Source organism: Myotis lucifugus, unplaced genomic scaffold (genome assembly GCF_000147115.1).
Source record: "Myotis lucifugus unplaced genomic scaffold, Myoluc2.0 scaffold_50, whole genome shotgun sequence".
Classification (NCBI taxonomy): domain Eukaryota; kingdom Metazoa; phylum Chordata; class Mammalia; order Chiroptera; family Vespertilionidae; genus Myotis; species Myotis lucifugus.
The window spans coordinates 5,778,294-5,805,977 of record NW_005871098.1 but is presented as its reverse complement, the minus strand read 5'-3'; the positions used below and the strand labels follow the sequence as shown (position 1 = coordinate 5,805,977).

The 27,684-nt window shown below is 43.9% G+C and overlaps 1 protein-coding gene across 1 annotated transcript; it reads right to left on the bottom strand.

The window, feature by feature from the left end:
• Positions 1-1,066: 1,066 nt before the first annotated feature.
• Positions 1,067-27,684, bottom strand: LOC102424916 (transmembrane 4 L6 family member 4). Its single transcript, XM_006088661.3, has 5 exons — positions 27,511-27,684; positions 25,727-25,816; positions 14,736-14,872; positions 4,148-4,337; positions 1,067-1,153 (listed from the first exon to the last, which is right to left on the bottom strand). Exons 1-5 carry the CDS (start codon positions 27,682-27,684, stop codon positions 1,136-1,138), a joined length of 609 nt encoding a protein of 202 aa, XP_006088723.1. The 3' UTR covers positions 1,067-1,135.

Below are 27,684 nucleotides of genomic sequence, written 5' to 3'. Positions count from 1 at the left end.
CCTTTCCTCCTTCTTCCTGTTGAGTGCCAGATTTGACCTCTGATCTCAGAGATCTCATTACAGTGAGGGCAAAATCAAAAGACATGTAACTCCTCGAGTCTTCAGTGGTGATCCCCCAGTGGGTGATTGGTAACTGCTTTGTTAACGGCTATAAGAAGCCTCGTTGTCAGTGTGCCTATGAGCTTGGCAGGTGCAGAGGTGAGACTTGCTGGCTTGTAACTCCCTCTGAGGTCCTCACTGTGCACGAGCCATGTGGACAATCGCACAGGCCTCCCGGTTTCATCCTTGGGACTTCGACATTTCTTAACCGTCCTTTTACAGATGGGGAAACTGAGACTTAGAAAGTAACTTTCACAGGATTCCAAGCTGGTATATGATGGAGTTGAGGTTTGAACTTAAATCAACACAATGGATTTAACTGTATATTAGTGCCTGACCCATAAAACTGAAGTCTTAGTGTCATAATGTAACACATAGAATTAATAATATCTATTATCTTAACCCTGGGCCATTGACTGACAAGTTATTTTAAAAAATCAACTTTTAAAACATATTTTTTGTTTGATTAAAGGAAGCAACCTGTTGCCCCTCCTTTCCGAAACACTCACCATCTTTATTATATTACCACTGAATTAGTATTTTAATGTAATATTTATAAGGAAACCCTTATTCAAAAGAGTAGTTACAATTAGTTCAAACACGTTAGCCAAAAGACAGCAATTAAAATTATTTTTGACAGGTCAGTCAGTCATTCTTTTTTTCCATAAATCTTGACAACAAAATTGGTCTTAGTTGCTCATTTTAAAGTGATTTTATCCTTTCAATTATGTTAAACTTCCAAAAAACATAAACACCCATATATACAAAGAAGCAGTGTGGTAGTACAGGTGACATCCATTTTTCATCCTTGAAGAAAAAGTTGTGAAAAATTAGCTTTTTAGCTGCTCTTCCATTCTAACGGGAAGCTAATTTGAAAGATTTATAAATCTAACTTATGTGGGCAATCTGTTTTTTTTTATTCAAAGTTAACATAAAGCGCCAAGTTGAGCTAAGATGGAAACAGACAACCCCAAAGAGAGATTACGTTGAATGTCTTCTCACATGCCATCGAGTTACAGAAAGTCATCACAGAGGTTTAAACTGGTCCATCTCCCTAGAAGGTAGAAAAAGTTAATTAAGTATGACATCATTTTTTTGGCTTACTTCTCCCCTTTCCCTCCATTCTCTGTCACCTCTTCTCTGATTACTCCTGCCCCTCATTGGTTACTTATTGGATATTTTATATTCTATTCTGACTTTGTTTCAGAGCTTTATTTAATCTCTTGACTGTGTTTAGGTTATAAGAGTTGAAGCTTCATTTTATTTTGCATCAGTTATTATTAAAAACAATTTCCATAAGAAGCACAGAGAGTTCAAGTGATGCCTCTAAAGCCACAGCTAAGTAGAGGAGCCAGGATTTGAACCCAGGGAGGCTGAACTCGGAGATTGTGTTCCTTTTCTGGAAGCTATGCTGCCTCACTGATTTTCATACTGTTAGTAAATAACAATCAGTACAATGTACCGAGCCTTCTAACTGTTCAAATGAATGTATATTAATCACCCCATATTAGACGCTCAGTCAACAACTTTGGGAAGTTAGTTTAACAATCACGTTTTACAAAGAAACAGGTGAGGGCAACTGACTTGGCCAAGACTGCCAAGCTGTCACTCATCCCAGGCCATGGCTTGGATTTTAAAGCACATTTTTATCTCTTGCCTCTTTCAAGGATTGTGCCAGACTCAGGAACCTCTCAAATATTTTCTGCCTGGATGAATGAATCTGCTCTGCTCACTTTCTGTAGAAGTTCAGTAAAGGTGGTTGAGGTAACTATGGCTCTGAGAAGTTAGGCAGCTTGTGCGGGTAATTCAGCTATTAAATAACTGCTAAGAGCCCACGTCTTTCTGTCTTTCCTCAGTGACCTACTGGGGGAGGAATGCTGACCTGCTCACTGAGAGGCAAACTGGCAACAAGAGAGGAATCCTCACCAGACTGAGTTTAACATGCACTGAAATATTTAGTAGTGAAGTTCCACAATGTCTACAAAATACTTTCCAATGGTTAAAAAAGAGAGAGTGAGCCAAAATTGAACAACTTGTATATCCAGGTGAAAAAGATCAGGTGTATATTGCAGTATTCTTCTGAAATTTATATAGATTTGAAGTTTTCCAAATAAAAAGATGAAGAAGGAAGGAAGGAAATAAGGGAAGAAGGAAAGGAGGAAGGGTGGGAGGGAATTTCAACAGGGTTCATTCACCATCTACTGTCTTTTGCCTATCAATGATTTATTCATTAAAATTTCAAAAATATGATATTTGAGTAAATGACACTCACTGAAAAGAGTCAATGTACTGACATTTATGGGTATGTGGTTATATTTATAGATAATCCTCAGATTTAGTAAACTACTATCTTGTATTCAAAGAGCAGTTGTATTTTCAATAAGTCTTGCAATAAAAATTTTCTACCTAACTATAAAGTGTGAAAGCAGGAAAATAAATAATATTGGTGTTTGAAATAAAATAGCTGATTCAGAAAGCAAGAATTCATTTAGGAGGAATCACAAGATTCAAGTGCTCAATATTCTCACTGCTATCATAAAAATATTTTTGATGAATAACTGGTAGTTTTCTCTCCAATTGTGTTTATTGACAAAAAAATTAAATACAACACAATAGAACTGAAAATTTATAGAAAAAAATCAATAGCCAGTAAAATTTACTTATAATATATGCATTTTACAGTAGATTTCTGGAACTTTTTGTTTACTTTTTTATATTTTAAAATATATAATGGTTATATATTAAATAATATAAAGTAGGAAGAAGAACAAAAATGAAAGCCTTCTTTCCCACAAACAACTATTATTTAGCAGTTTAGTTGGATTTCCTTTAGGTCTTTTTTATTTAAGGTATTGGTTTTTTCTTATTTACATACTTTTATATCCTGTATACATCTATTTTGTATTTTGCTCTTTTTAAATAACACTATTTCATAAACATTAGTGATAAGTTTTGATAAAATCCTTTCAAAGTAAGGGAAATAAAAACAATAAAAAAGAAACTCTGGGAGGATATATGAGAAATTAGGTAACATTCCCTGGGTGGAGAACTGGGGGAACTGGGGGAACAGAAGACAAGGGCAGGATGCAGCCTTCCCAATGGAATACCTCTCTATATAGCTGTATGTGTCACACACACACACACACACACACACACACACACACACAACTTTTGACTAACAGGCATATAATGCTTGCTAAATATTTAAAGAAAATTATTTGAATAATTTAAAATTAGGGAATTATTTTTACAATATTATGTTAAATAGATAGACGTGTATTTACTTTATTTACACAATTTCCAATTAGAGGACCATGTTGTTTATTCCCTTCCCACCTCCCCCCGACCCCTTACACAAATCTGAGTATTTAAATAGCTTTGTCTGATCTGGTTTGGTCATTAGTTGAAATAAATGCACTATCTTACTTCCCATAGGTTTATTTTTATTTTTATATCCTTGCTGATAACTTATAATCAATTTTGAGGCTAAACTTTTTGTACTTTTTCTTTCCCCCCACTTAAGGAATATTTCTCTCTTTTATATCAGATATCTCATCAAAATATAGTTGTTTATTTTTAATTGGTATGTTCTGTTCTTTTACAGAGAAAATAAAATATCTTGAAGCATGTTCTGCATACTACTTGGCAACTTTAGCCCACTCTGTAGCTCTAGTTAGGAAATGGGGAGAATGTTTCAGGCCAGGCTGTGATGCGCTACAGTGACACATGACCACTTCCCGGGGACTTTCACATGACATCACTGCATATTTCTCAATGCATACCCAGTCCTTTGCCTCCAGGACTGAGTGTGAAGCTAAAAATTTGGGTCAACTTGAGCCTGGAAATGTTAACATGCACAGAGGACAGAGTTTCTGGGTTCCAGCAACACAATGTCACTGTTCCCTGGGTTGACAGAGGGGGCTGCCAGACTGTCCAGCCTGGCTATGCTTTCTGTAACTGTGACCCTCTCCACCCTGTCATTCCACTAGCGCTGGAGGCCAGCCTTGGCTTCCCATCCTGAGGAGTAAGGACAAAGACCTCAACTTACCCTGCAGCAGCCACAACACCGGCAGTCTCCACACAGGGTCCCCAGGAGGCCGTTAACCACCTGGATGGTGCAGAGAAGCATCTGGAACACTGCTATGATGAGCAGGATGGAGAAGAGGGTCAGATTCCAGGACACCACGTTTTCGGGCTCCCTGCACTTGCTCCATAAGGCTTTGTCATTGAGGTAATCCCTGTCAGGGGCATGTTAAAGAAAGGAAACAGCTGTAAAATGTAGGCAATACCTAGACTAGAAAGTCACAATAATAATTTTTCTTTTGAAATACTTTCATCCAAAAACATAAGTGCCATAAGAAAAATAGCCAATAATATCAATACTTTTACAACAATACCTAACATGTCTATAGACTATATACTATGTGTAAGATCCTGTTCCAAACATTTTAAACTATTAACTATTTTATTTCTTTTTAAAAAATTTTAAAAATATGTTTTTTATTGATTTCAGAGATGAAGGGAAAAGGAGAGAGAGAAGGAAACATCAATGATGAGAGAGAATCATTGATTGGTTGCCTCCTACACAGCCCACACTGGGGATTGAGCCCGCAACACAGGCATGTACCCTGACTGGGAAACGAACCGTGACCTCCTGATTTATAGGTCAATGATCAACAACTGAGCTACCCATAACTATTTTATTTCTTATAGAAGCCTTATGCTTCTTTTATTTTATTTCACAAATAAAGACATTGAGGCACAGAGAGGTTAAGTGAGTTCCCATAGGTCATAGAGCTCAGTGACAGAGTGACTTTGTGAGCTGACTGAGAGGATGGGTAAACTCAGTATCTACCGGGGAGCCAGGAAAATGAAGACACTCCAGGAAAAGAATCTCACCACCTGGGCTTGGTTCCACCTACTGTGATTTGGGACCACTTGGACATTTGACACAATTCTGCCACATCTAGTGGCCATCTGAAGTCATGTAAAGTATAATCGTGTCACATCGTTAAAGGGGAGAGCTTGCCTTTTTTAAAGGCCTAATTCTAAGCAAATTGTAAATTTGACTCAAGTATATTTTTGTCAACATGTGGGAATTCCACTTGCAAAAAGATTTAATTAACTAGAAGCACTAAGTAATCCGCTGCCTTAATATGTATCTTATAAAAACTTTGAAATAGGAGAACTGCAATACATTTACAAACTCTGTGTATTAGGAGTTCACTGCGTGACAACGCGCGTAGAGCCATGAAGGAGGAGAGTGAAGCACGCTGTCTTCAACGCCAACCACAGGAAAACAGTCAGTCCTTTGGGTCATTATCCTTCCTCTCACATTCTCAGAGCCACAGATTGGTCTCCCCCTCTTCCTTTATGCCTCCTCTATCCTCCCAAGGCCTCAATGGGGAACTCCACCTGCATGTGGCTACTAAGTCAACACCCACCTTATTGTTTTTAGACCTTTTTGACATGATGAATCTTTTAGTAATCAGTACACACTTATTTAATACATTCTGTGTAAAAACTTGAAAATTGTTTGCAATGATGGAAGATACTTTGGCATTTAACAGTTGAAAGAATAAAGGAAAGGGCATTTGCTCTTGCTTTAAAAATAAAACATTGTTCATAGCATCGATGGACCTGTCCATAAGAGCACATGTTCTAGCTGCTCACTAGCTGTGTGACTTATCTGTAAAATGGGAACAACATTATCTATGAAATCACAGAATTATTGTGATTAAATGACTTAATACTAGACTTAATACTAGTAGAGTGCTTCGGACAGTGTCTGGCATATGTTACATCTCAATAAATGCTAGTGTTATTATTTCACTTAATCTGAGCTGTCTGGTCTAAAGGAAAGAGTCTGGTATTTTGGATTTCAATGGACTTGGGTTTGAATACGAGCATTCCTCTTACTAGCGTGCATTCCTCACACAAGTTACTTATCCCTTTCCCAGCAGCAGTACCAGTTTCTTCCTCTATAAAAGAGGCTAAAACCAACCTCTCAGTTGTGAGAAGTCACTGAGATAATACACCATATGTATTGTTGTGTAAGACCTCTTTTCAGTACTTATTATTTTTTAAACACTCGTCTTTCTGTTCTGCATTTTTCCATGTAGTCCTATCCCTCTTTATAGTTTTTAAACTTGATGATGATAGGAAGTTACAGGGAGACAATATTTTCCAGGCACATTTGGTAAAGAGAAGACCCTGAGATAAAGTGATTGGCAATTCTGAGTTCTTCCCTCTTCTGAAGGTGTGTGCAGTGGGCACACTCACGCCCTGCTTGTGAAGCGATGGTCCCATACCCAGCTCTCATGAACTCACTTTATAGAGTGGAAAAGTCCTTTTTTAAAAGTTTTGCTATAGGTAACTGTGCCTTTAGCACCTCCCGGTGGTGAGATCAGCTCACCGGGGAACATGGAAACAAGGATTGAGTTTGGTGCCTGGAGCAGTTCTCTCAGTCCCACTCACAAACCATCACAGGTGCCGGTCCAGGCCCTTCTCCCATCCCCCAAACTCCCAGGTTCTGAGACTCTCAGAGATGCCGGCAATGATTGCTGTGCCCAACTCTCCAACCTCATATTCCTTGCACCTGGGCGCTAATCATGTTTCCACACTCTGTGAAGCAAGGGGAGCTGAGGCAGTGTACACCCAGTTTACTGAGCTGGAGTTTTACAGCATCCTGCTCTTGGGAAGGGCATTCACATGGAGCAGCAGTAATCCATCAACATCGGAATGGAGCGTCACGGAGTTCATGCAACTCACTTCTTGCAGCTGAAGGAAGGGCAGGGGAGCCACGCTGCTTTGCTGGCCACTCGGCCTGGCTTTGGTCCCCTTCTGTGCTTCCCAGCATTCTGTGTCGTAGTCTGGCGATTTGTCTGTCTTCTATTCAGATTGTACACTCACAAGGACAGAGACCATGTCCCCTGTGTCTGTCCCAGTTCCAGGACAGGGAGTTCCCATAAGTGACAGCAGCTTGCACCTACTGCACCCTGCCTGTGTTCCGGGCCCTGGGCCAGCTGCTTTACATCGCCTTCCCAGCCCTAACAGGACATGCTGCTCTCCTTGAACAAGACCTGCCATAGAGTCACCTTTAGGAAATAGTCACTGAATGAATGGACATACACCCACCCACAGATTAAAAAGTTGAGGCTAGAAATGTAAGTGCCTGGATTTGATCTGAGGTCTGTCTGACTTCAAAGCCAATGCTCTTAACCATTACACAAATCCCTCTGTTTAAGAAAGTATATCTCCTTGGGCTATTTAAAATATGATTGATAAAATACATAAATACCTCCATAATAGTGTGCCAATCAGGGTTTATTTATACCATGATAAAGAGATTATTATCTTTGAATCTTCATTTGACTGCTTTCAAAGATTCAAATTAAGTCACAAATTATAAAAGCATACATTTTAGAAAGTTCTAATGCATAATAATAAATTCCCCTTGTAGCAGTGAGTTATATTCATAAAAATCCTATCTAATAAAGAGGGAATATGCTAATTGACTGTCACGCCCTCACAAAGATGGTGGCACCCACAGCCAATAAAGAGGGAATGTGCTAATTGACCGTCATGCCCTCACAAGATGGCGGTGCCCACAGCCACAAGATGGTGGCGCTCAGTCCCCTCAGCCCCTCCGGGGGGCGGCAGGCACCACACGCCTCATCCAGCCAGAGTCCTCCAGTCCCCTCAGCCCTGCCTCATCCAGTTGCAGTCCCCCAGTCCCCTCAGCCCTGCCTCATCCAGCCTCAGTCCTCCAGTCCCCTCAGCCCCGTCTCATCCAGTCCCCGCAGCATCCAGCCTCATCCAACCTCAGTCCCCCAGTCCCTTCAGTCCCGCCTCATCTAGCTGGAGTCCCCCTGTCCCCTCAGCCCCACAGGAGAAGGCAGTTGGGGGCAATCGGGCTAGCAGGGGAGGGCAGTTGGGGACGATCACGCTGGCAGGGGAGCAGTTAGGGGTCAATCAGGCTGTCAGGGGAGTGGTTAGGGGTCTATCAGGCTGGAATGCAGAGTGGTTAGGGGCAATCAGGCAGGCAGGCAGGCGAGTGGTTAGGAGCCAGCAGTCCCATATTGTGAGAGGGATGTCCGACTGCTGGTTTAGGCCCAATCCTTGGGACATCCTCTGAGGGGTCCCAGATTGGAGAGGGTGCAGGCTGAGCTTAGGGACACCCCCCAATGCACGAATTTTGTGCACCGGGCCTCTAGTGAATAATAAGGCTGAAAGTATAGCAAGCACTATGTGGCAGTAGTTGTGCCAAGTGCTTTATGTACATTCTGTTATTTTATTCTTGCCTGAACCTGTGAAGTAGAGCTTCCTATTATCCATTTTCACAGAGAAAGAGCTGAGACATGAATTTATCACCCAAGATCACATCATTGGTATGTGCTGAGGTATGACTGGACCCTATGTCTGGTCAAGCCAAGAGCAAAGCCAGTTCTTAACATCAGTGTGTTTCTTGCTTCCTGAGAACTGGGAACAGGCCATGCTATCCCATATCACCCTACTGATGTGATGTAGCTCTCAGCTCTAGGGAATGTGTTCACAAGCAGTTTATGGGCTTCCTTGCTAATAAGTAATCTTTGAAGTGCAAATGCAGACAGTCTTAACTGAAAGTCCAGGCAGATCATTTAATTGAATTCAGTTCTGTGTCTTGGTGGGAGGGTTTCAGTCTGGGCAAGGAGTGCTGTGCTTGCCTATGTTCCTTTTCCTTCCCCCACTGCTGAATGTCCTTAGCCTTTCCTCTGATTTTCCCTCCCACAGCTGTCCCCATGCCCTGTGCAAGCAGCTCAGGGTCAAGGTAGAGGTGGCCAATTATCTCAGAAAGGAAGACTTTGGATGGGAGGAGATCTTACTTCAAAGGAGGCCAAGAGGGCATATATCAAAGTGTCCCAGTTTTCTTTTCCTTCTTTGGGATGCTTCTTTAGTATGGTTCTCATGGCAGAAAAAGTTAACTGTCTTTGCTCCTTTAACATGATCACCAACAAACATTTCTGAGGAAAACAGTGGGAAATTCTACATCACTGAAGATTTTGTGCCCCAAGCTGGACCAGCTTGGTCCCTTCCCCCTCACACCTAATCCTGATGATTCCATCTCAGTCTCTGAAAGTTGCCTCCTTCTTTGAGCCCCAATCCCACTGTCTGGCAGATGCTTATGGTCTTATGTGGGTGGTTACTCTAACCTTCAGTTACTGAGCCCTCCTGTCATCCTCCATGCCGCTGCCATCATGATCGTCCTGAAGCTCCCAAGTGGGCATGTCCTGTCTCTGCTGCCTCCTAATGTCCTGCAGGTCCAGCCTGCCTCTCAGTCAACCACTTGTATGGTGCCCTTCTCTCCCTCTCCCCCATATTTGCCCTGAGCTTCTGGCCATTCTCCGAGCATATCAGGCCTTTCCCAGTTGCCTCAGGGCTGTTCTTCTCTCTGCCTGAAACTTGTTTCCCCTCCCTCCTGCAAGGCAAACTTCTCATCTTCTGAAAGCAGCCTAAGTCACTTCCTTGAGTAAGCTTTCTTGCACTCCTCAATATCACTCCTTTTTGTATTGTAAAGGTGTGGTCTGTGTTGTCATCCTAAGTAACCATGTGCTCATCAGAGCAGGGACCATGTCTGTCCCCCTTTGCTGCATGCTGGGACAAGCATCAACACAAAGTAGGGTATTGCCAAGTGTTTTTATTTTGTTTGTTTGTTTATTAATTCTCTTTCTACTAAATACTAGCTGGGAGCCCTCAGCAAATTAACCTTTTGAACTTCAATTTTATACTTCAGGGATAAGAATTCTTCTCATATTTATTAGGAAGTTTAATTGAGATAATGTGTGTAAAATACTTGGCCCTTAGTCCTTAACAGGAGGAGGAAGGAAAGGAAGAGGAGGGACAAGCAGCTGCTGCCACTGCCATTTGGTGATAAGGAAAGAGTGGCTGGCAACTGTCTTGAATGCTTTTGTTTGGGCTCATACAGTGATTACTCTTTCTCACTCCCTAAGCAGATGTGTATGTGTTAGGATTGCAGCTATGATGACAGCTGCTGTGATGCTTACACACTGGGATCTTATGGATAAGAAGAGTCTATGGCCCAGTAAAAAAGACTGGAGACAGGAGGCCCCTGAACTCTGCTAGGTGGATTTTATACAAAAAGCAATAGTGCCAATCAGTGTGAATTGTACTCAAGATAAAGCACTGTGACTTAGAGTCAGAAACTTAGATTCAAACTTCAGTCATGAAGAAATAGGATTCTTTCAGGTAAGTCACTTGTCAACTCTCTGGGCCTCAGCTATATCCTCTGAAGGAGAGTTCATAATCCCACAAGCTTTTGGGGAGGATCGAATGAGACACTGTAGGTGAAAGTACTTTGTTAACTGAAAAACACTAAGCACCAAAGGTTCACTTATTGTTGCAGGAAACTCAAGACAGGCCTCTGCAGTCCCAGGAAAGGTTTGGAGCTGGTAGTGGGAGATAGGCCAACAAAGAATGTGAGTTTCTGTCTCAGAAGGTGGGCCACAGGATGAGGGAGAGTGCACCACTGAGGGAAGGATGCAGACGGTAGGGGATGCAGTGACGCACTCTGCCTGGGTCCACCCTATTAAAAGCCTTACAGTTGGGCCATATTTCACTCCTTGCAGAGAGTGGACTTTCATTGTATGTGGGATTAAATTCTAAAGTCAGCCATGAGAGAAAACCATGAACAGTCACAACCACTCTTACCTATAAGTCACCTGGAAAGTATAGTAGGTATGGTTCTGTAACACAACCTTATAGAGCAACTTTTGATTATTTGCTAGTTTGCAGCCACTGTGTATATGATTAGGTATGTAAACCTTTCTCCCTTTAGAGCCTAATCAAAGCCATACAGTGGGCAGAGGTGGTAGAGAATTCTGAAATGTTCTTGCTTGCTGCAAAATTGATCCCACTTTGTTTTTATTATTAAACTAGAGGCCTGGTGCATGAAAATTCATGCACTCAGGGAGGTCCCTCTGCCCAGCCTGTGCCCTCTTGCAGTCCGGGACCCCTCGGGGGATGTCCACCTGCCAGCTTAGGCCCGCTCCCTGGGGGATTGGGCCTAAGCTGGCAGTCAGACATCCCTCTGGCAGCCCGGTAGTCCTCAGTCAGACATCCTTAGTGCTGACGAGGAGGTGGGAGAGGCTCCCGCCACCGCTGCTGCATTTGTAGCCATCAGCCCTGCTTGTGGCTGAGTGGAGCTTCCTCTGTGGGAGCGCACTGACCACCAGGGGTAGCTCCTGGTGGTCAGTGCATGTCATAGTGACTGGTCGTTCCTCCATTAGGGTCAATTTGCACATTACTCTTTTATTATATAGGATCTCTCTCATCTGAGACCTATTGATGGACCTATTAGTTGTTGTGAGGAGTAGATAAAATAACATATATGACATTGTCTATCACAGAATAACATACAATATATCATAGTGTGATGTGAATGAAAACTGGCTTCGCCAAAAGGACAAACACTGAGTACTTTGAAAACTGGTTTCCTGTCCTTTCCCCAAGTTGGCATTTCCTTTGCTGGCCCCCAGACAAGCTGTCACTCCTTAGCGGGGCCACCCATCCCATGGCACCACAAGCAGGGTGGGAGGTGTTTAGCCCTTAATGTCAGACATGTGAGACCACTGCCTGGGAGTGTGACTTGGCATCTGTTGTGTTTCCTTTCTTCCCCTTTGTTTTGTACATAGATTTACTCTAACTGGTCTTAAGTTCATCCAGGATAGTATCATTCACGTAACAGATAAATAGAAAACCATATTCTGTGCTGCTCTGATGCTGTCACCTGTACTTACTCTATAGTTAAACAAAAATACAAGCCCTCTCATGGCAGGGGAGCCCCAGTAGTCCTCTGTGAGATGAGAGGGCGTTTCACAGTAAATTTGGGAATCCCTGCCTGTGGTATGAGGATATTAGAGGCCGTGTATTCCTGTTCAGCTATAGAGAAGGGTGGGGATATTTTATGTGAAACTTGTGAACACACTGGACCTCAGGTCATAACAGAACCAGTACCGCCACCTCCCCTCCCTGAAGCCTGCTCTGGGTTCTTAACTTTTCTTTTTTTAAAAAATATATTTTATTGATATTTTACAGAGAGGAAGGGAGAGGAATAGAGAGTTAGAAACATTGATGGGAGAGAAACATCAATCAGCTGCCTCCTGCACACCCCCTACTGGGGATGTGCCCGCAACCAAGGTACATGCCCTTGACTGGAATCGAACCTGGGACCCTTCAGTCCGCAGGCCGTCACTCTATCCACTGAGCCAAACCGGTTAGGGCGGGTTCTTAACTTTTCACTGTAAATTAATAAAGAGGTTTGAGTTAATAAACCGGTGCCCTATAGGTTTTCTAGTAATGAACCCATCCTCCATGTGCAGGAGGACCTAACAACCATCTTTCCTGACCCTCTGGGTGCATCAGTCACTGTGCTGGGTGGAGGGGCTGCAGCAGTGAACAGAGCAGAAATGGTCCCAACCCTCGTGGAGGTTCGAGTCCATGAGCACTGTCTGGTAGGCTGGCTGTGACTGTGGAGCTGCCTTGTGTCTATGATATTCAGTACAGTCACTACTAGCCATGTGTGGCCACTGAGTGCTTGAAAGATGACTAATGTGACTGAGGAGTTTTTAACTCTATTTCATTTACATGAATTTAAATTTAAATAGCTACATGTGGCTACTGGCTACCGTATTGGACATTGCAGTGTAGAGGCAGAGAATCTATATATATTAAAGCCTAAGCAATTGAACAACCAAATGACTGGTTGACCGGTCACTATGATGCACACTGACCACCAGGGGGCAGTCGCTCAACACAGGAGCTGCCCCCTGGTGGTCAGTGTGCTCCCACAGTGGGACCACCGCTCAGCTGACAGATGGGCACCAGACGCTGGGCTCACAGCTGGCAAGTGCAGCTGCAGCGGCGCAAGCCTCTTCCTCCTCTGCAGCAGCGCTACCAAGCAGCAGTGGTGGCAGGTGCAGCGGGGCTGGGATGAGCGGGTGTGGTGTGGCACCCGGCCCAGACTTGGGCTCCTTCCTGGCCACCTGCCGCTTCACTACGGGGCCTGGGAATGCCATAGAGAGCAGAGAACAGTGCAAGCATCTAGCAAATCGTTGGGGAAGGAAAATAAAATTCAAGTAGCTAAGAGTTCTGGCCTGAACTCTCAACTTTTGTATTAGTGAACATGCATTGTTTTATAATATTTCAAGAGGTTTGTTTAAAAACAAATACTAGTATAACCTATAAAGAACACATAGCAACATTTCTAACAATGGAATTTTGCACAGTTAGGAAGTAGGGGTAAGCTGGGAACTGCTGCTTCACTTCCCCCAAGGGGTCCCAGATTGCAAGAGGGCACAGGCCAGGCTGAGGGACCCCACCAGTGCACAAATCCATGCACCAGGCCTCTAGTGTGTAATATAAGGAGACTAAGCTTGGAAGTCAGAAAATGTGAATTTGAGCTTTGCCCCCAGATGGCAGTCTGACTTAGTTAGAGCTAGTCAAATTTCTTAAGCCTGTCTTGGCAGGAAGTAAATTACCCTTTGGGGTTGTTATGGATATTAAATTATAAATTTGTTAAAAAACAAGAAAAAGAAAGTTGTGGGTTTTTTGTTAATCCTCACTTGAGGATATTTTTTCCCCATTGATTTTTTAGAGAGAATGGAAGGAAGGAAGGAGGGGTAGAGAGAGAGAAACATTGGTGTGAGAGAGACACATCAATTGGCTATCTCCTCCATAAATCCCAATCGGGGTGTGGGATGGAACCTGCAACCCAGGTATGTGACCTGACTTGGAATTGAACCCAAGACACTTCAATGCTCTAACTTCTTGCCAGGGCAAGAAGAAAAGTATTTTTTTTCTTGTTGTCAATCCTCACCAGAAGATATTTTTTCCATTGATTTTTAGAGAGAGTGGAAGGGAGGGGTAGAGACAGAGAGAGAGAAACATCAATGTGAGAGAGACACATCAATTGGTTGCCTCCCACATGTGCCCCAGGATTGAGCTTGCACTGATATATGTACATGCCCTTGACCGGAATCAAACCTGAGACCATTCAGTCTGCAGACCAACGCTCTAACTACTGAGCAAAACTGGCTATCACAAAAAGGAAGCTTTTTACAAAGAACAATGACAATATGAAATGCTATTTGCTATTTTAAAGATTTCTGTTGACATTAACTCTCATGAAGAATCTACAATGTTTCCAATGTCATTAGCTGTAAATTTGCACCTTAAAAATCTGTTTAGTTATAGACCATTTGGGATATTAGTGAAAGCCTTTGAGCCTGTTAGTGAATAATTGTTCTTGTTTTCCATTGTTATATTTTTAATGGAGGCCCTGTTTATTAATATTATTAGTTGTCTCATGTGTCTGCTAATAAACTTTGAATGTCAGCAGAGACACCACAAATCTCCTTACCTCAGGCCAGCTGAGGTGCCCCCTTTCATTATTTCTCCTGGTCTCTGTCAAAGCAGCAGTTAGAGCTGAGATCTTGGCAGCTTCACTCCAGTACACACTCCAGCTATGCCTCACAGAGCAGCATGCCTGAGACTTGCAAATTAAGATGACAGGACATGCATGTGCAGCATCTCCCCTTTGGCCATTTATCTGACTGTGCCCCTTGAAAAGTGTACTTTACCCGTCATGGAAGGGGTAGCCCCATGTGCTATTGTCCATGAGACATTTAGAACCCTTGTTGATGGAGATAGCTGAGATGACAAATGAGTATCCAGCCCCCAAGAATCCGATCACAGCAAATATTGTGGAGGTGAACATCTGAAAGATAAGGAGACAGTCAGGTTCTTAAGTTGGTCCAGAGGTTGCCCTCAACACACCTAACCAGCCTGTTGTTGAGCATGGTAGCTACAGGAACATTACAGGTAAAAGCCAGTCTTTCCAGGAGATGGGGTCTCTCAGGTCTACTAGAATGATTTAGGTGTCTCATGTACCCTTCTTTGCCTCATGCCCATATATTTTTCAGCTATTCACCAATGATTGAAGTGATAATTATGAAATTCATGCATGGATATGGTCCCTAGGCCTGGCCAACGATCAGGGCCAATATGTGCGGAGACTAGCAGGGAGATCGGGGAGGCCCCCACTGTCACCTGCCTTGGCTGGCCTGGGGCCTGCAGGCTGGGGGCAGCTCCTGCATAGAGCATCTGCCCCCTGGTGGTCAGTGCGTGTCATAGTGACCAGTCATTCCACTGCTGCCCCAATCATCCCTCAGGAGCAGGGGGAGGTGGAGAAGCCCTCAGGGGCGATCGGGGCCGGAAGCCACTGCTCACACCCACTGACGGTGCTGAGCGATCAGGACTGGCGCTGGGCACCAGTAGTGGGTGTGAGTGGCAGCTCCGGCGCAGGCTGCAGGTGTGAGTGGGGATGGTGCCGGCAGCAGGTGTGACTGGGAGTGGGTACGAGAGGCAGCTGCCAGCCCAGATTGCCCCTCAGGAGCAGGGGGAGGTGGAGAAGCCCTGAGGGGTGATCAGGGCCGGCGCTGAGCACTGGCAGCAGGTGAGAACAGGGCCAGCAGCAGGTGTGAGCACCGGGCGGGACCGCGGTGCACAGGAGCAAAGAATTTTCAGTAACCACCAGAGGCTTGCCCTGATGACAGCGACCAGTGTCCTGCCTTGGTCTGGTGCCTCCGCTCACCTGCTCCACCATCCCGCCATGGCCAACGCCTGCCACGTTCCGCGCTCTGCTGCCTGCTTCTGATGCCCGCCATGTTCTGTGTGCACCCCCTGGTGGTCAGCACATGTCATAGCAACTGATTGTTCTTTTGTTCTGTCGTTTGGTCTATTTTCATATTAGCCTTTTATTATATAGGATTATTATATAGGACTAGAGGCATGGTGCACAAAATTCATGCGCTGGAGGGGTGTCCCTCAGCCTGGCCTGAACCCTCTCCAATCTTGGACCCCTTGGGGGATGTCTGACTGTCCCTCTCACAATCAGGACTGCTGGCTCCTAACCGCTCGCCTGCCTGATTGTCCCTAACCACTTCTGCCTGCCAGCCTGATTGCCCCCAACTGCCCTCCCCTCCCGGCCATCTTGTAGCAGCCATCTTGTAGTGGCCATCTTGTGATGACATGAGGGTGGCTATCTTGTGGTGGCCATCTTGTGATGATGTCGCATGAGGGCGTCGTGCAAGGGCGTCGCGAGAAGGCGTGACGCCACCTAGGATTTTATTATATAGGATACTCTTGAACTAAGTTTTTCAATCTTAAGTATAGAATTTCCTTTACAGGGCTAATATGGAAGACCAGTCTATTATAGAATCAAAGAATATTACAATTTAAAATTATCTTAAAAGTTTTCTGGTTTAATAATTTCACAGAGACTAAGTCACTCTGTAGTCTTATGCACCATGCAGGTTCTGCTTATGAGAGAGAGAGGAGAAGTCTAAAAATTATCATTGGTTACAGTTACATTCCTTGAGGTTAGAAAGATTGAATCCAATCTCTCTTCCATTTGGTAGCAGCCTTTAAAATATTTGGACATTTTATATGTTAAATAAGCATATTTTATATTTTACATCACTCCCCTCCTTCTGCCCTCTGAAAGTTTTCTTTGGGTTAAACAAACCCAATAATTCTAGTTTATTTACCTGTTTTATATGACAAAGATTACTTTGTAAAAAGTTTATTGCAATAGCAGCTTTCTTTATTTAAATGTATAGTCAAAAAATTATACAGTATGAAAGGCATAAAAAAAGTCGTGGAGCTCATTCAGACAAACTGCCTCTTACAGATGGAAAATATTAGGCCCAGAAATATAATGTCCATTCTAACAGCAATAAGAGAGTAGCATGGAAACATCAATAATTTTGGAAACAGAGGTGGAAAATGATCACTTCTATTACTTTGGTGACATGAAGGGGCAGTGCCAAGCATAGGAGTGTTTTTTTAAAAATATATTTTATTGATTTTTTACAGAGAGGAAAGGAGAGGGATAAAGAGTTAGAAACATCGATGAGAGAGAAACATCAATCAGCTGCCTCCTGCACACTCCCTACTGGGGATGTGCCCGCAACCAAGGTACATGCCCTTGACCGGAATTGAACCTGGGGCCCTTGAGTCTGCAGGCTAACACTCTACCCACTGAACCAAACAGGTTAGGGCAGCATAAGAGTTTTTTTCCCTTAAAAATAATTTTTATTTACAGTTGATGTACAATATTATAATAGTTTCAGGTATACAACATAGTGATTAGACCTTTATATAGCTTACTAAGTGATTACCCCAATAAATCTTGTACTCATCTGACACCATACATAGTTATTACAATATTTTCTTTAACTCAACATATCTAAACTTTTATAATTTCAATATATAATGAATAGAAAAATTACAAATAGTATATTTTACATTCTCCTTTTTGCACTAATTCTTTGAAATCTGTAGTATATTTCATACTTATGGTACATCTCAATTTAGATTAGCCACATTTCCTATGCCCAATAGCCACATGTGGATAGTGGCCTCCGTATTGAGCAACATAGGTTAGAACATTTGAAAGTAGATTTTTTTTGTAGTAAAAGTTAAATAAATGCATGGATGTGATCTGCACTGGTTTTATGACATGGATGAAAGGGGGCACTGTAACAAAGCTAACTGAAAGTAACCTCACAGGGTGATTTCATCATAAATTGCTAACTAGGCAGGTGATAGTGGGTAGTCCTGCACCCCTGGCCTATAAAAGGTTTATCTTCCCCTTAACCAAGCCCCATCCATCTTAATGTGCATCTAGGTTAACACACCTTGGAAATACCTCTTTTCAGACCCTTGGAGGTGGAACCATCCTCAAGGGAGCATCTAATCTTGTTAACTAGCTGAAACCTAATCATGGAGATTTCTCTGCCTTGCTTTCTTCTACCTTCATGCAATCTTCCTTATCTTCCCTTCTTAATTCCAAATGCATAAAAGAACCTGCAAAATGATCATTATTTGGAGCACTTGAGATCTTGCTTCCTGGCTTAAAAGAAGTCTTAATTTCTGTTCAGGTATGGATGTTCTTACATCAACAATGATTATGATTACTCTCAGGAGGGAATGTAGTGTAATGGAGGAGAGGAACAGTGACTCTCAATTGAATCAGTAGTGATTTATTTCTTTATAAAAGTATCTGAAGAAAATACAGCATTGAATTATAACTTCTTTAAACTACAGGTGGCATGTTCTGGTTTTATATCCCAGTTTAAATTTCTTACCTTAAAATGAATAAAACAACCACCCCAAACTGATTTTTCATAATGATTCCAGAGGAAACACATGAAGCAAGGTACACTTTATGTTATTTTGCTGTAAGTAATTCTAAGTTTAGAAGTCTTTAAAAATTGCCAAATTCACTACTCAGAGATAGAGCCAGTCTTAAAGCCAGTATGGAATAACTAATTTTTCAATATACAAAATTTTTTTATGTTAAAATAAAAATTATGAAGATCAAGTTGAAGGAGAGAACCAAGATGGTGCTGTAGGTAAATGCTGGTACTTGCAGCCTTCTGGTACAAGCACATCAAAATTACAGCTAAAACACAGAACAACCATCCAAATTACCTGAAATCTGGCTGAATAGAAATCCTACAACTACAGAAGTAAAGAAGAAAGCACATTGAGAATGGTAGGAGGGGCAGAGGGGTGAAACGGGCTGGTTGAATACCCATGTGTGGTATTTTTTTAATTAGGAGGGATGTCTAGGGGTGGAGGCCTCCCATGAGAAGCAATGAGTCCCAGCCCCACACCAAACCCTCAACCCAGGGTTCCAAAGCTGGGAAGAGAAGTCCCGGTAACTTCAGGCTGCAAAAACCAGCAGGGATTATGGCTGAGTGACAAGGAGGCTGCTGGAAACCCAGGCAGTTCCTCTTAAAGGGCCAGTGCATGAACTTACATAGCCCCACTCCCTCTGAGCTCCAGTGCTGGGGCAGTGGCTTGGAGGGGATACAGAAACATATGGGGAGGAACTGAATTGTCTGACATCAAAGCAAGAACTTGGGGGCAGCTTTCTCCCAGACAGGGGTACTCCCAGGGGTCATTGTTCCTGTTCTGAGACCTCTCCATAGTAGAGCTGACTGGCAGGCACCATATTTGAGTCCACATCAACCTGGCTCATACTGTTTGCTCCACCCTGGTGATTCACTGAGACCCTGCCCTGCCCAATTTGCAGCCCTATCTAAGCTGTTTGCAGCTACTTTTCCATATGAATGGCCTGTCCTGGCTCAGGCTTCAGACCTTTATAAAATCTCTCAAACAAGTAGCAGCTTGCGTCAGTGTGCCCCATAACTCTCAATAAGAGGCCCCAGGCCCGACATTAGCAGCAGCCTGCCTTGCTTCACAGTTTGGCCTCTCCTGGGAATTTCCAAGTCTAACACAAGTAGCAGCCATCTGCAGATTGCTCTGAAGCTCCTGAAGGGTGACCCCAGACAGGGCCCAGGCAGTGGCTGACTTTTCCCTTCCAGGGGGGCCCCAGAGCCAGTGTGTCTGATGGACAGCTTCAGACCATGCCAGATTACAATTCAACACATCCATGAGCAACACAGTCAAGGGACAGACTCAGTGAGCACCAAAGCCACAGTGAAGCCAGTCCTGCTCCATAGGGGTGTCTCCTGCACAGTAGCTCTTCCACTGTAGTCACAGCTGGTCCTCACAGCCAACTGGCACGGGGGTATATCTTTCCCAGTGATGCCAACAGCAATCAAGGCTCAACTACAATAAGACAGTGCACAAGGACACACCAAGAATGCCCAGCTCAGGTGACTAGGGAGGCTGAGCCACTGGGCCCTACACATAAGGTCATGCTACCAATTCCAGGAGACATAGCAGCTCTACTTAATACATAGAAACAAACAGGATAAGTCAAAATGCAGAGACAAAGGAAAAGAACAGAATGAAAGAACAGAGGCAATCTCTAGAAAAAGAACTAAATTAAATGGAAACAAGCAAACTACTAAATACAGAGTTCAAAACAATGGTTATAAGGATGCTCAAGGTACTTAGTGAGAATTTCAAGGAAATTAGTGATAAAATCAGTCATGAAAAAAAAACGAATTAGAAATGAAGGATATACTAACTGAAATGAAGAATATTTTACAAGGGAAGAAACAGTAGAGTAGAGGATGCTGAGAATCCAATCAGCAATTTGAAATATGAGGAAGCAGAAAGCACCCAATCAGAAGAGCAAAAGAGAAAAATGATCCAAAAATATGGAGCTAGTGTAAGGAACCTCTGGGACAACTTTAAGTGAACCAACATTCACATCATGGGCATGCCAGAAGGAGAAGAGAGAGAGCAAGATATTGAAAACCCATTTGAAGAAATAATGATAGTAATTTCCCCTACTGGATGAAAGATACAGACTTACAAGTCCAGGAAGCACAGAGAGTATCAAACAAGAGGGACCCAAAGAGGCCCACACCAAGACACATCATAATTAAAATGCCATAGGTTAAAGACAAAGATGGAATCTTAAAAGCAGCAAGAGAAAAGCAGTTAGTTACCCACAAGAGAGCACCCATATGACTGTCAGATGATTTCTCAACAGAAACTTTACAAGTCAGAAGGGAGTAGCAAGAAATATTCAAAGTGATGAATAGCAAGGACCTAAAACCAAGTCTTCCTCTCCGAACACAGGCCTCTCAGCCATTGGACCCTGCCCATGGCTGGGGGGTGGGCCTTTATCTACATAAGAAGGATGCTGAATGTGTGCTTGCTCCTAATATATATCTCCTTCATCAATTGTCTTCATTCCCATTATTAAATATGCTCTTTTCAAGGCCTAGAGCTTCAAGAGACTCTTATTAAAGCACATACTTGACATGAATGAGTTAATTGAATTAATTAGCTATCTCACTGGATCCTGAGAGATAAATTTATTTAAAGGATTAGAGGGCAGGAGAGCCTCCGGTATGGAAGGAAGAGGTTGTGACCTGAAAACACTCAGGTCAGTTTTTAATGCCCACCTTGAAAGTCACCCTCCTCTCTGTCCTCAGCTCTCATTAGTCCAGTTTATTTGAGAGGGTGACCCCTGGAGCTGGGCTTCCATTGGCTGAGCCTCAGAGGAGAGCTTACCTCCATTTTCTAGTTTCACCTGGAAACTATCACTTAGGTGATCTCATGATTTTTTCCAGTTCCGCAGTCTCCACATCCTGCATCTACTGCCAACTCTTAGTCCTGGTTGTACTCCCCAAGGAAAGGAAAGAATGATGCAGCTGAATTCTGGGGAATACTACAGAAAGACATAGCAAAGTAGGAGAGAGAGGGGCCAGGAAAGGATAGAGAGCAAGGCTGTGGAGACAGCGACAGGATTTAGGCCTTAGCCCTGGGTCAGTCTATTTATGCCCCACGGGCTGTTTTACCCAGTAGGATTCATAAAACAATGTTCCACAGGAGCCCAGCATTCCTTAAACACCTGGAGGGGATGCTGTGAGCCTTGGCCAAAATAAAATCTTTCAGCATTAGAGCAGTAATCAAATTATGCTACAGCTTCTTTTTCTTTGCCTTACACGTGTTTGTGGATACCTGTCTTTATAGAATGGTTGCTGCTTTGTCCAGATTCTCAGAACGAAAGGGAACCTGGCTCCAGAGCAAGGCATGATGCAATGGCTCCTAGGGGTGGGGTGGGGCTGCTAAAGAAGGGCTCAGCCTTACCCAGTGTAGGCCACTGTGCCAACATGCAGGGCCTATAGTACCATACATTTTGAAAAAGAAGTAAGGTGTCTACATACTTTAGTGAACTCTATTTTTAAAAAGTTGGCAGCCGATTACAAACAAACAAAACAAAAACAAGAAATGCTTCTTCTGGCCACCTGGAGGGTAGTGGTCTCTGGTCCAGGGCACCTGTGGTTGCCTTGGTTTACAGACTGGCTTGGCTGTTCCTTTGATGGGCATTGGCCTTGTGGACAGCTGGACAGTCATTTGAAGGTGTCATCCTCAACTCACACCAAGGGCAGATCCCAACCCGGTATGGGGACGAGGGAGTTTAGGGAGCTCAGATGGACAACTAGAATTGGGCAGAGCAAATGTTTCAGATCATATTGACTCAACTGGACTTGTAAAAGTATTGATTTCTCAGCATTCCTCTTGGACTGCACTTAAATCTAATTAAAAACAAGTTTTGTACAATACTTGAATGTTATTTCACTTTTCGCTGTAGTTGCATATAAACCCAAAATAAATAAATACATAAATAAATAAACCATATTTTACTGGGCTAATCTTCACCTATAGTCAACACCAGAGAATGAGCTGGTGGACTCTAAGCAGTGAGGTTTTTTTGTTTGTTTGTTTTGTTTTTTTTTTTGCCACCAATTTCCTTAATAGCTTCTCTCTCTCTCTCTCTCTCTCTCTCTCTCTCTTCTTTCATATTCTCATCTTCCATGTATTCCTTCAACATCTCCCAAGTAGAACAGGATTACATTTCAAGCAGAAAATGAGTTATATATTTAATCCTACCTTAATTACTTAAAATGCCATAATATATGTAAAATATAATCTTATATAATAAAAGCCTAATATACAAATCAACTGAACGGTGGCACAACTAGTTGCTATGACATGCACTGACCACTAGGGGGCAGATGCTCAATGCAGGAGCTGCCCCTAGCCTGCAGGCCCCAGGCCAGCCAAGGCGAGGGGGCCCAATCACCCCACCGGTTGCCCCTCAGATTGGCCCTGATCGCCGGCCAGGCCTAGGGACCCTACACATGCACAAATTTTGTGCAACGGGCCCCTAGGATAATTATAACAAATAATTTGTTGTCATATTACAATTTTTTGTAAATGATGATTTTATTTTTTTAATTTTTTATTGAACTGACTAGAGGTCTGGTGCACAAAAATTTGTGCACTCGGGGGGGGGGTCCCTTAGCCCTGCCTGTGCCCTCTCACAGTCTGGGACCCCTCGGGCGATGTCCACCTGCGCGCTTAGGCCCGCTCCCTGGGGGATTGGGCCTAAGCTGGCAGTCAGACATCCTTCTGGCAGCCCAGGAGCCCTCAGGGGATGTCCACTTACCAGCGGGGAGCAGGCCTAAGCTGCAGTCGGACATCCTTAGCACTGCTGAGGAGGCGGGAGAGGGTCCCGCCACAACCTCTGTGCTGGCAGCCGTCAGCCTGGCTTGTGGCTGAGCAGAGCTCCCCCTGTGGGAGCTCACTGATCACTAGGGGGCAGCTCTTACATTGAGCATCTGCCCCCTGGTGGTCAGTGTGTGTCATAGTGACCAGTCATTCCAAGTCATTCTGCTGTTAGGGTAAATTTGCATATTGCCCTTTTATTATATAGGATAGAGGCCTGATGCATGGGTTGGGGCCAGCTGGTTTGCCCTGAAGGGTGTCCTGGATCAGGGTGGGGGTCCCGTTGGGGTGCCTGGCCAGCCTGGGTGAGGGGCTGAGGGCCATTTTCAGGCTGGCCACACCCCCTTCAGGGAGGGGGGTCCTACTGAGGTGCCTGGCCAGCCCAGGTGAGTGGCTGATGGCTGTTTGCAGGCTGGCCACAGCCCCTTCAGAGTGGGGGTCCCCGCTGGGGTGCCTGGCCAGCTTGGGTGAGGGGCTGATGGCTGTTTGCAGGCTGGCCACAGCACCTTCAGGGTGGGGGTCCCACTGGGGTGCCTGGCCAGCCTGGGTTAGGAGCTGATGGCTGTTTTCAGGCTGGCAAAGCTCCCCAGCCACCCAAGCTCCCAGTGGAGGCTGGCTGGAAGCAGGTATCTGGGATTTATTTGTCTTCTATAATTGAAACTCTGTTGCTTTGAGCGGAGCCGACAGCCGGCCAGGGCAGGTGGGAAGCTTTGCTTCCTCCATTGCCGGGGTAACCAAGCCTCCTGCTTGCTCCAACTCCATGGCTGCCGGCCGCCATCTTTGTTGGGTTAATTTGCATATAGTCGCTCTGATTGGCAGGTGGGCATGGCTTGTGAGTGTAGTGGAGGTACAATCAATTTGCATGTTTCTCTTTTATTAGATAAGATTGGGGTGACATTGGTTAATCAAATTATATAGGTTTCAGGGTTTATCTATATATAAAGTGTAAAATGCTAATTAGACTGGACGTCCTTTTGAACGTCCTTTCTTCCGGACAAAGCCGCAGCGGGTGGAAACTTATGGCAGGGCAGCAGAGGCCCTTGGCCCCAGTGGGCGGGCGGCTGGGGGGCCAAGGCCAAGGCCCTTTGCATGGAATTTCGTGCATCAGGGCCTCTAGGGAATTCTATAATACTGCATCTGAGTATTTTACTGCATGCTCAACCACCCCCAAGTCAAGTCTCCTATAATTGATTATTTAAAGGTAATTTTAATAATTGATGCTTACTTGGGACTTGTGATGGTGTTAAGAAGGTGAGAACATTTTCTTTGAATGAAAATCTGTGTGCTATGTGCTGTGCCCCAGCCTCAGTCCTTCATATGTGCTCAATAAGTATTGTTTGATTCAATAAATGAGCAAATGTGGTGAGAAAGAATGACATGATTTTATTTCATAACTGATAGCTTTCCCTTGAACAAGATAAGGTAAGTGTGTATAGTTCATCATTGGGCTCTCAAGTCTCTTAGGTGGACAACTGAACCTCAGGAGATGGGAGCAGGAGATGGCCTTACTCCTCATCCCGCCTTCATTCCAGTTCTATCTTCATCTTTGCCACATCAATGTATTGATCTCCTAATACTTTTCTTTAAGTCAACCCTCTCTTTCATTCATTCATATCATCATCTGAATGAAAAACTGAGATCTTTAGCCAACAGAACACAATATCATTCTTTGTTAATGTTGTTGGCAATCCTGGAGCTGGGGGCTTGTTCTTTTGTTAGAAAGGGAGATCATGAGGGGTTAGGAATAGTAAGAACTTCTTTCCATCAAAATAAGATTTTCTTTTTCATGATAGACTCAAAGGACTGAAGGAGAATTGAAAAGGGAATAACCTTCCATGCTATTGAAAAATATAGCACATCTGAATACCAGCAAAGCCTGTCCTAAATTGGGAAATTCTGATCTAGTCCAACTTCCTCATATTACAGGTAAGCAAAGGGAGGCCGAGAGCAGGACAGTGACTTGGCCAGCTGTAGAAATGGGACTGACCTTACATCCCAGAATTCTTCCCACCCTGAGAGGAACAGGGATGCCTAATCTCTCTACCGGTCTGTGAAAATATGGATGGCTACATGAAGGAAGAAGTCCTGTGTCAAAATGCAGGGAGAAGTGGGACGAGCTGGGCACTGAGGTAGTGAACTGGCAATGGTGTGCATGGGGAATTTAGGGGGCTAAAGGGGAGAGGAGGTTACCATTTGTTATCTTGTCTAATCCCTTTTTTACAGGTGGACCAGAGAAGGAAATGACTTGTCTAGGGTCTCAGGGCCTCTCATGGCTGGGGGAGAGGGCCACTCCCCATCTCTGCCTTCCCAGCCTGGTTCTTTATATGGCTCCACTGCAGCCCTCCAGCTCTGACATCTCTGCTTGTTTGTGAAATCGGAGGTGGCATTTTAAATTTATCATTATAGTTACTTTCCATCCACAGGAAGAATTACATCTTTATCCCTGCACCAGCTGTCCCCAGAGTCATGCTTGGGGCTGGTTACTCCTCTCCACCCTTGAGATGTCCAGCAGGAGGGGACAGTGTACCTGGGAATAATTATGGTGTCTGCCCCCCTGGTAACTCACCGCAAATCTCTTCCCACACCTCTCGTTGCCACAGCACCCACAGCAGTCATTGTTCTTTAAGCCCAGGAACACCAGCACAGGGAAGATCATCTGTCAGCAAGAGAAGCACCTTAGAATGGGTCTGGGATGTGAAAGTGAAGCAGGAATTTTAGGGAAATATAGGCAGGCTTAGGGATTTTTTAGAATTGGGGTCCATGGAAAAAACACAGGGAGAAGGTACATTTCTATAACACCAGGAAGCCAGGTGCAGTTACATCTCCATAAAACAAGGGAGCAGCAATAGTTGCATTTACATAAGATAAGGGAACTGGAAGTAGCAAGAAAGGTCTCTTTATAAAATAAAGAGAAGGAAGCCCTTCATTCAGATGGAAAAGAAGAACACCCAGAGGGAATAGGGGAACAATGAGGATGGAGGGGGAGAATCTCACACGTCTCCTGTGAGGTTTAACCTTTGAGCCCAGGAGTTACTATAGTAACAACTGGAAGGGGAATATTGACCAATCAGAGGGGATATCAGGCACCAAGATCTGCAGCCTTTATAAGCCATAGGGAAAGGAACTCAGTGGGACCCTTTCCCCCTCCCTACTTGGGAGTCCATTCTGTGGGACTCTTCCCTCTCCCCACATGGGAGTCTGTACTTTTCCTTCAATAAATCTCCACCTTTGCTATACCACTTTCTGTCCTTGGATTCATTCTTCAATTTCGGCAGACAAAGAATCCGGGTTCCAGTCCAAAAATTCAGTATCAAAAGCAAGACCCACACCTGCCTGGCTGTGTGAGGAGCCACAGCCATTAATGTGAGACTTGGTGGCTGAAGGTTATGGTGGGAATGACAGAGCATCGCTGGTGGGGTGGACCAGTGTTATTGAGTATTTTGATGCCATTTGGCTTAACTGCAGTTTCAATGGACCAAGATTTCAAGATCTGACACTCCCAGTCTCCATTTAGATCAGCGGTTCTCAACCTGTGGGTCGCGACCCCTTTGGGGATCGAACGACCCTTTCACAGGGGTCGCCTAAGACCATCGGAAAACACATATATAATTACATATTGTTTTTGTGATTAATCACTATGCTTTAATTATGTTCAATTTGTAACAATGAAAATGCATCCTGCATATCAGATATTTACATTACGATTCATAACAGTATCAAACTTACAGTTATGAAGTAGCAACGAAAATAATTTTATGGTTGGGGGTCACCACAACATGAGGAACTGTATTAAAGGGTCATGGCATTAGGAAGGTTGAGAACCATGATTTAGATGGTGGGTTAGGAAAAGAAAAAACAAAACAAAACAAAAAAAACCCAAAACAGATATCCTGGATTGTCATGATAAGGATCTATCTCTAAAGCAGAAGCTCCCAGTCTCTACTGGAAACAGGAATAAGAAAGCCTTCATGCATGAGTGGAAGAAGAATCCTCTGACACCTATTTCTCTTGGTGGTTCAGTCAATCAATTTGCTATAAAGTGTATTTACACCCCCTACTCCCCCTCCCCATAGCACTCTCTCTTGTTTGAATTAAGAAATTCTCTGACCTTCAGTTTGGTTCCTGGAGCTTAATTGGCCCATGAGAACCACCAGACCAAGTTTAAATGACCTAGTAATGCAGCAGACAGGTCCTTGTCAGGCCCTAATGGAGAAGGAACAATTAAGGCACTGACTTTTCATCAAGCAATGCTTAGGCTTTTGTTAGCAACTAAGTATCTTCCTGGTTACTAAATGCCCAATTTTGGAAGAATGGGGTGAAAATCTCCTTCAGGGGGATTTTAATACTCACCAAGAACCCGCTTCCTAATATTCCTCCGAAAAACCAGACCTCTTCAGAAAGGTGTTCATTGTTGTCTATCACTTTTCCTCCAGGGAAAAACAAAAGGATGTTAGCCAGGATGCCAAACACAGTGAGGGGAATGAGGGTGCCCCCCAGGCACTTGGCACACCCTCCGGTGCACAT

Excerpts from the sequence above, each read along its gene's own strand:
- LOC102424916 (XM_006088661.3), bottom strand. The coding sequence starts at position 27,684 with ATGTGCACCGGAGGGTGTGCCAAGTGCCTGGGGGGCACCCTCATTCCC. Across the intron at positions 25,817-27,510 it reads TATTAGGAAGCGGGTTCTTG|ATGATCTTCCCTGTGCTGGT; the intron begins GTGAGTATTAAA and ends TCTTGCTGACAG. Across the intron at positions 14,873-25,726 it reads GGTGTGGGAAGAGATTTGCG|ATGTTCACCTCCACAATATT; the intron begins GTGAGTTACCAG and ends CTTATCTTTCAG.